Genomic DNA, 15,112 nt, shown 5'->3' with positions numbered 1-15,112 from the left:
CGAACTACACAAGCCCGTTCGTCGGAAACATCAGAGCAACGGGAAGCAAGAATGAAAACCGACCGAGAACGCATTTCGCTATTCAGACGCTACCAATACTCTGATTTGAATTTCAGTGTGCATTTCACTATGATCCGACAACAAACTATAGTCTTCCCCCAAGTGTCATCATCGGAGAAATATATCAATTATGTATGTTTTGTAATGCTCTCAAATTTAAAAATGAAACAGCTGAAATTTGCTGTTCTAGAGGCATACTGAAACTACAAGATTTTACGTCGCCTGCCGAGACATTATCAACCTTTGTATCAGGTCAAACAAACCAATCGAAACATTTTTTGGCGCATATACGCCGGTACAATTCGTGTTTCTAAATTACTTTATTCGGTGCTACACGTATCGTGAACGAGAATTACATCCCAACATTCAAAGTGCAAGGCCAAATTTATCATCGTGCAGGATCACTTCTTTCAATGCCTAACGCAGATCATAAATTTCTGCAAATTTATTTCATGGATAACACAAACGATCAAGTCAATCAACGTTGTCAGGTAAACAATGGCACTAAACGAAAAATTGTTACCGTATTACAAAAATTTTTCGATCAACATAATCAGTTAATTAGGCTGTTCACAATTGCCCTTGACTAAATGTCATCCAATATTTACAAAGTTGTTATTAGAGCTGAAAAAACACCTGTAGGCCACCACAAAGAAAAATACAATGCGCCAACATTGGATGAAGTGGCTATTGTTATAGTTGGCGAAGAATTTACCTCCCGCGATACAGTTCTTCATCGCAGAAATCGTGACGTTCAAAGAGTTCTCAGAAACTTATCGATCATATGATGCATTGCAATATCCTATTTTATTTTGGTGAGGAGAGGAGGGATATTATTTTAACATAAAATTAAGAAGTCCGCAAACAGGCGATAAAACCAATAAGAAAGCAAGTGCAATAAGTTTTTATGCATATAGATTAATGATTGCCAAAACGCTGATAATCATACCTTAAAATGTCGACAATTAGTTCATCAATACATAATCGATATGTATGCGAAAATTGAAACTGAACGCCTACTGTATATTAAATTTAAATCAAACCAAATTACGTTCAGAAGAATGCATTCATTTACGGGATGCAATAATTAATGATGGTAACGTTAATCCTAATGATGTGGGGAAAATGATTATATTGCCGACTACATTTGCAGGGAGAAAAACTTGGACTCCCTGCAAATGTAGTATTCATACATGTCTGAGTATTCATACATGTGCCTTGGACTCCAAGGCACATGTATGAATACTCACAGGATGCAATGACATATGTTCTCGCATATGGGCTCCTAGATTTATTCATTACATTTACGTGCAATTCTGCTTGGGTTGAAATTAGAGATATTTTGTTACCAGGACAATCATCATCGGATCGTCATGATATTACAGCACGTGTGTTCAAACAAAAATGATAATCTTTACTTGATTTCATTGTGAAGCGTCATGTTTTTAGAGAGACACGGTGTTGGGTGTACTCTATTGAATGGCAAAAACGAGGATTGCCTCAGGCACACATTCTAATTTGGCTTATTGAAGAAAAAACCATCTTGCCAAACTGATCAGATATCAGCAGAAATTCTTGATGTCACCATAGATCCAGTCTTATTTCAGATCATTGTCCAAAATATGTTTCATGCTCCGTGTGCATCACCATACATGTCTGTTTGAAAATGCACTAATGATATCCTAGAGAATTAACTGCTGAGACTATCACTGGTTTTTTTTCACCATTAAATAAAATTTGCATTTCAAATCATAATCGCAAATGTCATTTACACACTTAAATACAAAATTCAAATTCAAATTGAAAGCGTTGCAACGCACGCAGGGTACAGCTAGTTAAATATAAAGTTTAGTACTGTTTTGACGTTTTTAATAATTTAACATTAGTACTTAAAGTATTTTTTTAAAATTTTCATTAAAATTCTTTCAATACTTGTTTGTTTTATAATTTGTTCGATAGTCAGTATCATTTTTAAACAAATAAATCTTTACTCGATTTTATTTTCAAAAATGAAAGCAGTAATAAATAAGTAAAAATATTTTTACATTTATTAAGTACAGAATTTGACCATTAGTTAATACTACCTTTTATTATTTTATATAAGTAAATAAAAAAGGATCTAATGATGTTTCAAAAGCATGTTTTTTTTCAACAAATAATAAATAAAAAAAATTTTCTGAAGTGAACATTTCTTTGGTTTGTTTTCCACTTTCGTTTTTTTTCTTTTAATTTTTAATGCATGTGCGTAAAATAATTTGTTACCGTACTATTATTTTTAAACCAATAAATCTTAAATCATTTTTAATTTAAGAAAAATGAAATAAAGCTTGGGTTTGCTTTTACTTTGACTTCTTTATTAATTTAATTGAATAATTAAGCAATGATATTGATGTCTTAGTAGAATATGTTTAGAATTAATATTTTCTTTTGTACTAGATTTATTCCTTTTATATTTATTTTTGATTGATTTAAATATTTCCCGTAGGTAATTTTTGAACATATGCTAAATACATCACTATATCATCACTGTGTATTTACACTGGTTGTTTAGGCGACTTCTAAAATTACAAGTTCGCAAGTGAAGTGAGCAGCCAACCACCATCGCCTTCATTTTAATATGCAATAGAGTCACGATGACTGGCTTTCACCGTGCTGAATTTAAATATCCTTAGTGGTAGAGGGATCGTGGGTTACAGTTTCTTTGCCGTCAGGCTAACCGTGGGAGGTTCTCTCTTCATGTAACGCAAATGTAGTATTTTCTAGTTATATTGCATTTTTTAGATATTCTGTCTTTTTAGGTGATGATAATATGTAATGGTATATATACGTTTGAAAATGTTAATGATTATTAATTTTTTTTCAGATCAAGGCAATAACTTATTATTAGACGACCAGTGCATCATTTGTGCAATTTAGACTGCTTTCGATTGTTGAAGATGTGGATAAAAACAGGTGACTTTCTTTTTTCTTATCTGCCGAGTATTATTAAATTTGTTATTTAAAGAAGTTTTTTTTTTTTTGAAATATCAGTTTTTATAATAATTTTAATTTAAAATTCGGTTTGTAATAACATTGCTTTTTTTTTAATAATAATTATAATCTAAACTGATTATTCATTTTAAATCCAAAGAAAGAACATGCATTTTATAGTTATTTTTGTTTTTGCAAGTTAAATTTTTTATTAACTTGTATTAACCATTTATTTTTTATTAACTTGCAAGCTAACTTTAGAAACTTTAGCCTATTTTAGAGCTTAGCAAATATGCCAATTGTTGCATAATTTACAATGCATGTCAATTTGTTTTAAAAATTTATTTTAATGGTCAATATTATGGATGTGAGAATAGTCTACTCACTGAGTTTGATATTTTTCTTAATGCAACTGTGCAGAATATAAATTGATTTTATGATCTTTTTATTCTTTTTCATATTATCCTGTAACTACTACTATATTGCAGTGCAATGCAATTCAAAAAAACTAGTTGTTTTTTTGGAAAATTAAATAAAGTAAAATAAGGATTTTTTTAAAGAAATATTTATAAAAATAGCTGTATTTTTTATTAATGTATTTTACTTGCAATAGGTAGGATAAATAATTTATTATTGATAATTCTTCTAATAAGTGATTTATATGTATAAAAAAATGACTGCCTGGTTTCCAAATCCTTCTAAATATTTAAAGTAGCCCAATCGAATCTCATAAAATTCAAGATCAAATATTCCTTAAAACATTTATATAACATCAAAAATAGACTTCTATACACGCCAATAACATCACAGTTAACTCACTGAGTAAAATATTATTCATTTTATTTACGGCAGGTAAGTTTTTACCGTACAAAAAAAATGAAATTAGTAGGAACAAGCAAAATACAATTGTATTTTGCAGAAGCTTTTCCTCAACTCAGGGTTACAAATTACAATCAACTCGAGTTACTCATATTGTTATTGCCTAAAAGAAATTTTTTAATGTACATGATAGCAATCAATAATATTTATTCTGAAATCTATTAACAATAAGAAATTCTTTTTAATTCATTATTTTAGCAATTAAACTTCAGAACGCATGTCGTGATGTATGTTTAAAATTACTTTTATACTAAATTCAGCTATAATTTTATACATAAATTTAGCGTTTTTTTAGTTGAAAGTATATGTAAAATGTACTGGATAATGTTTTGCTCTATTCTTGCTTTCCATGCAGATTTCTTTTGTGCATAAGATTTATAAAATAAATAGTAGATGCTAGTTTACAAGATAAAGGTGTATGAATTGCTATTTTAATTATGTCTAGTGTTAATGAATTTATAACCTGTTTTATGTTTAAGTATTTCAAAAGGTGATTTTCTTTGTAACAAATTTATTCTCGGGATATAGTGACTTTGTTAAATGGAGGTCCGACTGCAATGTAATGGTAGTACACACTGATTGTGCTTGTCAACCCTTTCAGATTGCTTCGCTACTTGATTGCTTCGCTATTTTACTCGTTCATTAAATACTAGTTCCTTAGAGTACTTTTTTTAAAGTGTAAATTCTTTCTGAGAAATTTTGTAAAACCTTTGATTTCAAACTACTTAGTAGTACTGAAATACTACCAAGAGGTTTTTAGTACTACTACTTGGAAATTAGATTTAGACTGGATAGTTCATTGAATTTTTCTATGTACACAAAAATATAAATTGAGTGTTTGGAGTTGCGACAGTTTAATATATTGGACACCATATGACATTGATGAATGCCTCAGCTCATAAATTAAATAAGACAGTGTGACTCTTGTGTGCTACACTGCAATGGTGCCATTGCCTGTGCGAACTATTCATAATAACTACATTAATAAAGATGCTCTATACTTGTACTTAACGTATCACAGTCCTGTATTCTGACATAAACTTTTGTTAAATGTAGTATTTATAAAACCCAACGAAAAATGCTTAAAAAGTTTCAAAGTATATATATATATATACAAAAATCTCATAAATCCATCATCTATGTATATATATATATATATATATATATATATATATATATATATATATATATATATATATATATATATATATGTATATATATATATATATGTATATATATATATATATGTATATATATATATATATATATATATATATATATATATATATATATATATATACATATATATATATATATACATACATAGATGATGGATTTATGAGATTTTTGTTCTTTTGCTATTTTATTAGAATACTTCTCTTTCGTGCACAAACTGTTAAGTGATCTGCATAAATTATGGAGCATCATGAAAACAAAAAGAATAGTCTTAATTACAGTGTATCCTGTGTAGATTAAAAAACATAATCAAGAACAAAATATAGCTCAGATTGTTGGTTTACATAAACAGTTAATTTTTAACTTCTGCCTAACTCATAGATCAGTTTTTTTCAGCGTTTCATTGTCAATGCGCAAAAATAAGTTTCATAAGCTTAGTGATAACATACATATAGTGTTTTAAATAAATTCTTTCTGTTACACAAGAAAAATTACTTTTGATAATTAGAAAAGCATTAATTTTTTTAAGTTGGTTAATTTGATGTTTATTCAATTCATTTTAAATTAATTAATGCTGAAAAAATATATTTGAAATTGTCAGCATACTAATAATTTTTTTCTATAGGGATTGTGATTCAACTCTACAATTGTCTTGTAATTTGCCATCTAGCATAGAAGCATTGAATGTTGTACTACATATATCTGTGCCATCTACTACTAGAAAGTACTTATTTGTTAAATATTATAATCTAGACTTTATTTTATAATCGAATAACGTCAATTGTACTTTCAAAAGGAACATATATCTTTGTTTTTGCTCCTGATTATTTTATTTTCCTGATTAAGTTAAAATAATTTTTTTTTACCACCATCCTAAAGTTTTTTTTTTGTTTGAAAAAATTTCAATAATTTACTCTTTTAAGTTACTTATATACAATATGCTTTTGATTTGTAATTGTTTTCATGAATTAAGAAATTTTTTTTCTATACTCCAATAGTTTTAATTGTAATTTCAAACTAAGCATATATCTTTGTTTTTGTTCCTGATTATATTATTTTTCTAATTGATTAAGTTAAAGTAAATTATTTCACAACTATCCTACAAAAAAAAAAATTTTTTTTAAATCAATAATTTATATTACTTTTAAATTACTTATATACAATATGCTTCTGATTTGTATTTATTTTTAAAAAAATTAACTAAAAATAGAAAAGGTCTCAGAATTTTTTTTTTTTTGAATTTTAAAGTATCTATCTTAAACTGCTGTGTTGAAAAAAGAAAAAAAAACAATTTGAGTATATTAGAAGTGGCAACTATAGTAGTAACCGCTGAAATAGAGATCGAAAATTCTAATCTATTCACTTGGTTAGACTTTCCTTTAAATGAATGCATTTTCTATTGTTAGTCATCAATTTTCGAAAAGAGCTTTACATTGATTTACACATTTTGGTTGAAAATATGAAATAGGTCAAAGTTATAACAAAATTTCAAAGTTTTTAAATTATGAGTGTCAAATGAAAGATTGTCATCATATGATCCCTATTTTTGTAAGGAGAACTTGTATGTGTGTTAATTTTGTTTACTTCCCCGTGGCAGAATCGTGGTGACAAGGCGACACTTTCGCTGGACACAAAATTTTTCCTTTGGGAAGTAAAAAATTTTGGTATTCTTTCCTGCAAAAGTTTTCGATCTGTCTTTTTAATGTAGTTATTACTATTGATTTCCATAGTTATTAAAATCCTATATTTTTAATACAATATTATTTATTACAATAACTGAATCTCAAAATGAAAACTCACATTTAGTACACTCTTTTTGAAAAGTCCGATTGGAGTGATTTTGTCGTCAAAAATTTTTTTTTGGTAGTTACTGCAACTGATTACACGATTTTTTCTAATGCCATGATTTACAAAATGGGAAAAAGGAAATATTTAGAGTGTTTTCCCCCTACAAAATATATTTTCACCTGAAAACAAGTTCTTTTTTTTTCAGAACTCTATTACATTGGAAGAAATTATTAGTGCATTCTAATCCTAAATAAGTTCTTGTCAGATCATTCGACAAAAAAAAAACAATTATGGCACGGCAAAGACAAGTTAAAAATATTTTTTGTCCTGCATACCTCAAATGTGAATTTTGCCTTTTAAAGTTAGTCGTTATCCTTCTAGATATTTTCCCAGAATCAAAATCGTCGCTCACTGTAAAGGTTCGTTAGGTAATTTGCATTAATATAGAACACTTTCCAAGATAGGTTTTTATATATTTTATGATCTAGAAACCTACCGTTCCAGATCATAATTGCCAAAAAACATTAAAAAATTACCAAATTATGTTAAAAAAATAGCCAAAACAAGTTTGAAATAATTTATGTCTTAGAAACAGCAATATTAAATCTTGCCTCAAAAAGTTATTTTCCTGTAAACATTTGTTACCCGAAGCAACCCACCAAAAGAAATTGAAATTAGACATAGCTTAGCTAGTTTTTGACCACGAAACAGAGATTCGACAGTTTTTAGTTAACTTTTTAAAAATCGAATATTTTTAGAACAAAATTTTAAATTTTGCACCTCAGAGTTGGCCGTTTATGAGGATATCGTTTGCCTAGTCTTGCACAACAATCATTCTAATTAGCCAACTTGCTGAAAAGTTATATTTATTTATTAACTAGCCGACTCAGGTGGTCAGCTGTCCGCCACGCTTTGTTTCTTGGGCCCTAGCACTGCTAGTAGAGACATGATCCTCTTCTAATCTTCGTTGATGTTTCTTGGGTGTTTCTCGGACCCTAGCTCTTCTATTTGAGACACGAACCTCTTCTAATCTTCTCTGACGTTCCTCAGGTGTTTCCCGGGCCCTAGCACTGATAGTTGAGACACGATCTTCTTCCAGTCTTCTTTGACGTTCCTCTGGTGTTTTTTAGGCCCTAGCACTGCTAGTTGAGACACGATCCTCTTCCAATCTTCTTTGAAGTTTCTCTGGTACTTCTTGCGCTCTAGAATTGCTTGTCAAAATTCAGTCATGTTCCATCCTTCTTTGACGTTCCACAGACGTTTCTTGGGCCCTTCTTCTTCTTTGAAAATCTCTTAATATCTTTTTCTTTGACAAAATACAAAGTTTTTTGGAAGGCGGTTCTACCATGTCAGTAATCGGGTTTTTAAGAAGTCAACGAATACTTTAGAACAACAATTACTATGAAAGCAAGTCATGAAACTTCAATATTAAAATCTAGGTGCTTACCTGCAAACTGAAACTTTCTGAAAATAACTAATTGCATTTAATAAAAACTGTTAAAATAAAGAATAGAAAAACCAAAGAGATCCAAGGTAAGAGTCATCGTTCCTTCAAAAACAATTGAATTCCTATTTTATATATTATATAGCTACAACGCTTAAGAAAAAAAAACTAAAATGCTAAATACATGAAAAGAACACGAAAACGAATAAATTTTTATGGTATCAATTTCTATTTCTATATCGCTACAAAAATTATCGTCTTCGCTTAAGAAAAAAAAATAGAGCGTGGAAAGAAGAAGAAAAACTTATTATAACAATTATGAACAGCGACAAATATATCAAAGCGAAGCGTTCTATTTACGTATCGAATATGTTGCCACATTTTTAATATAAAAGTTAAAGTTTTCTCCACTTTGATAAATGTAAACTAATGCGAACCTTACAATTAAATTATTAATTCCTTCGTATATTATTGGTTTAAGTGGTCGAAAATTAATATTTCAATTGTAAGGTTCACATTAGCATACATTTATAAGAGATATGCATTTTTTAATAGTTTTTTTAATATGGCTCCTTGAGGACGAAAAAGCATAGATTTTCTTACAAAATGACTGATAACTAAAAAACTAATCCAAATTTTTGAAAAAGAAAAAAAATACTTCTTCATTATGTCAAAACACAATTATGTGCCGAGTTTCGTGCCTGGGTGAGGCTTCTGGGGCGATATATTGAGATTACAGACACACACACAGCCGCGTTTATTATTATGTATAGATTAATTTTTTTAAAAATTTGCAACGTCCAACTATGCACTGGTCACTGAGATATCATTAGAAAGAATTAAAGAATTGAGGTATAAACGTGCTTCTCCAGTCGAAGCTCACCGATTTCAAATCTATTCTTGCCTACTTGCCTCGGAAGTGAAGGCGGCCGGTGCATCATGTCGTTGGTTTCAAAATGGTGGATACTTAATATCCTGAATCCCTCTGGGTAACATAAGCTATTGTGGAAATACTTTTTATGCCTGCTTAAACGTGTTTTTTAGATAAAACAGTTTTTAATTTACTAAATTTATTTTTGGATCAAAATTACGAATTTCGTTACACACTGTTTGCTCATTGAGGAGAATTAATCAACCCGGAAAAAAACTTTTGTTAGCCCACCCATAAAAAGGAATAAAAAGCCACGAGAAAAGCAGGTTCAACTGATTTTTGTCATTTCATTTAAATTCATTTCAAAATTTTTAATTCAAAATCAAAATTTAATGTTTTAAATGTTTTTACAATAAATTTTAAAATGAACTATGTTAACTAATAAGTAAGTGCTTTAAATTTAAATATAAAATATTTAGCTCATTAAAGAATGTTTAATATTTCTTATAAAATTTGTAAATAAAGTTACGAAGAGGAAGTAAAAAACGCTTTATTAACATTTTCAATAAATAGAATTTCAATTCTTTCAAGGGTGTCCTGCGGGCTCCAAAGTCTCAGTCCGACCCTGGGATCATGAGCAGGGCGACGTGCTGGTTTATAATTTAACATCCTAATATTAGAGTAACAAACATTCCCATCAGATTTTTTCAAAAATAAGTTTCAACTCCTTTTTGTTATAACAACCACGTTAGCTGTGGTAGCTCAGAAGATAGAACGTTCTCCTTCCAATGAGGTGAATCTGGTTCGAATCCCAGCGATGGCTGGTCGGTACGAATTCCACACCCTGCTCGCTCCGACCACAGTGGTAAGGTAAAATATCCTCAGTGGTAGACGGATCATGGATCAGAATACCCTTGTGTCTTTCTAACCATGTGAGGTTTTGTGGTTTTCTTCTCCATGCAATACTAATGTTGTTAGATCCATCGGAAGGTTTTCCAGAGAGGGAAATTTCTCCCAATACTTGATCCAGGAGTCGAACATTAGGAGTCGCAAACCCAAAATTGTGTAGTCCTTAACGACGGTTATAAAAAAAAATAACCACCTGTTATAATTTTCCATCGAGCACTTACCATTAGTATGGAATCATTAGCCTAACAAATATTGTTATCAAGAAGTTATGGCCAAAACATTCAGTATCCAATTTGTAATAAACTTATTAATTTTAATGACTGAGAGTTTTGATTTGAAGCAACATTTGAAATTATTCTGCGGTATGTTAATAAAAAAATTCTGATCCTGCTAGAATTTTTTCTCAGTCAACCTTTAGAAAAAGTTACGATCTTAACCGCAAATTTTAGTGAATTTTTTATCTGAAAAAAAAGAGATCATAACAGACATATTGACAACTGGAAATTTACTTAAAAAGAAAAACTACACAAACCTTTATGTCAGCTTGTCTTTACATGCCTACCTTTTAATAACAAATCGAATGCATGCATTGGGAGGGAAAGAAAAATTAAGGAACAATAATTATGTTTAATGCTTTTTAACTTATACTTAATGTTCAGTGCACATCTTAAGAAAATGATCAAACAAGCCTTATAAAAAGCGTTAAAAACTTAAATCATCTCCTCAATGTTTCTTACCTGTGGTCTTCCTGTGTCAATAATTTTTTGCCTACATTAGTTTCGTGAATTAACAGTGTTATACAGTTATTAATACATTTTTATTTAATTTTGCATTTGAAATGCTTATTAAAACATTGCTTATTGTTTACTTTGTAATTTTTGTTAATAAATTTGGGTCTTCATTTTTCAGGTAGGGAAGAGTTATGACGTTATTTGAACTGTATTATGAGTGCTGTATATTTTGTGGTAAGAAATTTATTTTATTGTTTCAAAAAATAATATTTCCCGGTGCTTTGACCAGTGGTCGAAAGTAGCGCACTAGAAGTAGTGAAACTACTGTAGTCGCAAGTTTTTTCATAATTTGTAGTGTAGTGTGCTCCTTTTTTTTAAAAAAAAAAGTAGTGCAGTGAGAAGTAGAACTGGGCGATTTTAAAATTTTGGCATCGTGATGCTTCGGTACATTAATGTTTTATATTTTTTACGGCATAAACTTACAATTAGTAAGTTGCATTATTTTTTTAAATAAAGTTTGCATTTTTTATAATTGTTTATCAATATTTAAAAACTTGGATATCTGCAAAATAGCGGTTTAAAAACAATAAACGGCTCGATTGATAGTTTAAAAAAATCAACAGGATTTGCACAACACTTCTATTCTCAGTTACATCCGGATTCATCATGTTAGCAAAACGATAAGTCACGATGTCAAAAAAATCGGAGTGAGATAACAATCATCGCCGCGGATATCGCTGCACACTTCCGGAGGAAAATGCTCTTCGCAGGAGCTAGCAGACATCGATGTCAACGACACATCGGGAAATATCGTACACATCTATGAGAATCACAATTTCCGGTGCTTCGTAAAATTGGAAATCTAAACATCGGATTTGCAACATAGAATGCATTTTATAATATGTATAATTTCGATTAATTACAACATTCTTTAAAGGGTACTCTGAAAAAACATTTTAAAAATATATTTAAGTTTAAGAATAATTTTTATATTTAACAAAGAGTTATTGATAAGCTTTTAATCCCAAGATAAAATTTCTGATGGTTTTCTATTGATGAACCAATATAATCTTGATGATAACCATCAATAATTCCATCCATAATTATTATATTTTTTTATGGTAACCATCACCCCAATGTAGGAATTCGGACTGATTTAAGATGGTCCAAAATAAAAAAAACACCAAAAAGTTTTGATATTATGTTCCTGAGAGCCATCAAGAATTCCCATTCAACCATGCATAGTTTGATCCATCATGAATCATCAAAGATTATCATGGATTGTAGGTTCATGAGAGTCAAACCTCTCTTGATGGTTAACCATTACAGTATTAAAGTAGCATTTTTCCTCATGAAATAAGGGAAATTTATTGGTATATCAAAAACCATGAACGCATAATGTTGGATGATGATGACCATCAATTGATGTTGGACCATCATGAATCGCATTGAAACCAACAAAAACCATCAAAATGTTTTGATGGGATCATCAAGAATTTTGACTTGGGTAGACTGTCGTGATTTTTTCTGACTTTCAGCTTTTTGACCTGCTATTCCCGAATTTTTCGTACGTTCAGAAGACCACCGTATTCTACTCAAGTAAAAAAAGATTTTAAAATAATCTGTTCGAATCGCAGCATAGGAAAAATATAGATTTTCAACCCAACATCTTTTAACTTTAATTAATAATAAAAATTTTGATGCACATTCTAACTTTAATGGTGATGAATTCAAGTTCATGTACTCATTTATTATTTTCACCCAATCCAGCTACAAATCGTGTTGGTTGAATTTCGTAGTTTCACAACTATCGTTTCTTATGATTTTAAAAATGATTGGTTACTATCAATATAGTAATTATGAGCCGTAATGGGGGCTCAGGGGATAGAGCTTTCGCCTTCCAATTACGTGAACTGGGTTTGAATCCCAGCAAGGCCTGGTCGAGTTTGGACCGACCACAGTGCTGGCATAAAATATTCTATTCTCAGTGTTAGACGGATCATGGGTTAGAGTCCGCTAGCAGTCGCAACAACCATGGGAGGATTTCGTGGTTTTCCTCCTCATGTAATACAATTACGGGTTATTTCCAAGAAAAGTCCTCCTTGAACGCAAATTTCACTCAATACTTAAATCAGGAGTTTTCTGGTCTTCTGGATTCAATTCAAAATGTCAAGTCTACAGAGTTGAACATTAGTAGTCGTAAACCCAAAAATTGGGTCGGCTGTTCAACGACGGTTATAAAATAAATTAAAATACAGTTATTATACCATGGAATTTTGAAATGGTAAATTGGGGGATCATTCAGCAATTTAGATTTTTTTCTTCCTTTAATTCCTTTTTTGCTTCTTTAACATTGTTGAAATCCTACTTTAATATTATTCTTGAACTATAGTTAAAATCTTAATCAAATTTGATTGCTATTACGAAAGAATACCGACTAACTGATGCTGTTTATTATTTTTAAGCAACATTACTGCAAGAATTTTCTATATATTGATATTAATCTATTTGGAATTGTTTAGTTAGCTATTCATTAAAATGTGTTAAAAACTTTAAACACTTTACGTTCGAAATAAAATAATTATGAAATAAAAAATAGTATATTATAAAGATATTATGGTATATTGTAGTATATTAGAGGGACCACAATTTCTCGATTGCGGGGTACCCCCTCCTGAGATTTCAAGAGCAAAAAATCCAAATACGTAAGAAAAATCCATGTTTATTTCGAGAAAGTTTGTTTTTGTGTTTGATTTCGTTACTTAATTAATAGTTAGTACTAATCAATTAGCAAAGTTGAAGTCATGGAAAACTAATGAGATTGATACTTAGTTCGTGAAGTGAAGTTATAAGGGTGTGCAGGTCATATTTTTTTGGATCCTTGTGTTTGTAAATATATTGATTGTTTCCTGTCATTTTCCTTGTGTTTTCATTGCTTTTAGCATCGTTAATTTTCACTTTTTCTATGTTTTCTTGAGACCTTTAATTTTGCTTGATATTACACTCTAATCCAATGTAATTTTAGCTTTGTAGGATATCTTTCCGCTCAAAAGGGCAACCTGACAAAATGGGATTTGTTTTGCTGATTGCAACTTCAGCTGTAAGTAAAGTTTAATCTATTTAGCAAACTATTTTATATCTTGTAACTGATTTCAAGCACACTTCTTGCTACAGGTTTTTCCTTCGTTAGCAGGCAATTTCAAGTTGTTTAAACAAAGAGTTATAAATTATATAATATGCGTAGTGCGATAGATTAAGGTACTTATGTACGGTGAGCAATATAGAAAAAATGGGCCACCCTGAATTACTTTTAGTTCAATGATCTGATGTTCAAGTTTTCGAAATCAAATCTTAGTAGTTAAAGGGGGGAACCCAAAATATGTTAATAATTAAGTGCGGACGATATTTTAAGTTACGAAGTCAAACGCAAATACGTACTTTCTCTGAAAGCGCATAGCCCCCGAGGAATTCGGATTTCTGACCGCCCAAATCTAAAAGGAATAATTTTGGTGAAAAAATATAATTTTATTTTATAAACTCCGCAGCCTTTTAATTTTGAACCCAATCCAGAAGATAAGGGAGTTTCTGGATCAAGTATTGGAAGAAATATAACTTCGTGGAGGATTGTTTGATGAAACTAACCCACATTTGCACTGTTAGCCTAACGACAAGGGCACCCGTGATCCGTCTACCACAGAGGATATTTTACGTCAGCACTGTGTTCAGCGCAAGCCCGATGCTGATTTTGTATCGACCAGCCATCTCTGAGATTCGAACCCGGTTCACCTCATTTGAAGGCGGGTGGTCCTAATAGTTTGATCATGAAAGCGGTATTAAATTTAGACCCCATAATGTTAATTTTACTTTTTACGCATTTCGCATGCATGCGTTGTTTATCATATATGAAGAATTTTTTAAGCAAATTGAAAACTTTTTGCACACGTTTCGTTTATCTATAAATAATTCTTTGCTAAAAATAGCTTTTAGTAAATAATTTTTTATTTTTTTAATAATAGTCGAAATAATTTCGATTTGTAAGGTATGCAATTTTTAAATCATTTTAAACAATGCAATTTTACAAAACTAAATATAACATTTAAGTGAAATCGGTCAACTAGTCTTTGAGAAACTGAATTTATAACAGTAGTATTTTTAAAATTCGCTTTCTCAGGAACAATTCTACCAAATCAATTTTTGTATTTTAATATGCGAAATTGCATTTTTTATAATGATATAAAAAATGTCAATTTTACAATTTAAAATGTTTTGAATATTAGTAAACAA

General features: G+C 30.1%; 1 protein-coding gene across 1 annotated transcript in view; it reads left to right on the top strand.

Annotated features, from left to right (window-relative positions):
* Positions 1-15,112, top strand: part of LOC107439990 (AP-4 complex subunit mu-1) — a 68,174-nt gene that overhangs the window by 28,909 nt on the left and 24,153 nt on the right. The window contains exons 4-7 of the mRNA XM_087157504.1: positions 2,924-3,012; positions 5,711-5,809; positions 11,007-11,062; positions 13,854-13,928. Of these exons, the coding sequence (XP_087013630.1) occupies positions 11,042-11,062; positions 13,854-13,928 (96 nt within the window). The 5' untranslated portion in view covers positions 2,924-3,012; positions 5,711-5,809; positions 11,007-11,041. The remainder of the gene's footprint in view (positions 1-2,923; positions 3,013-5,710; positions 5,810-11,006; positions 11,063-13,853; positions 13,929-15,112) is intronic.

Source organism: Parasteatoda tepidariorum, chromosome 1, assembly GCF_982258835.1.
Source record: "Parasteatoda tepidariorum strain Cologne lab strain chromosome 1, Ptep-v5.0, whole genome shotgun sequence".
Taxonomy (NCBI): domain Eukaryota; kingdom Metazoa; phylum Arthropoda; class Arachnida; order Araneae; family Theridiidae; genus Parasteatoda; species Parasteatoda tepidariorum.
This window is presented reverse-complemented; position numbering and strand designations above follow the sequence as displayed.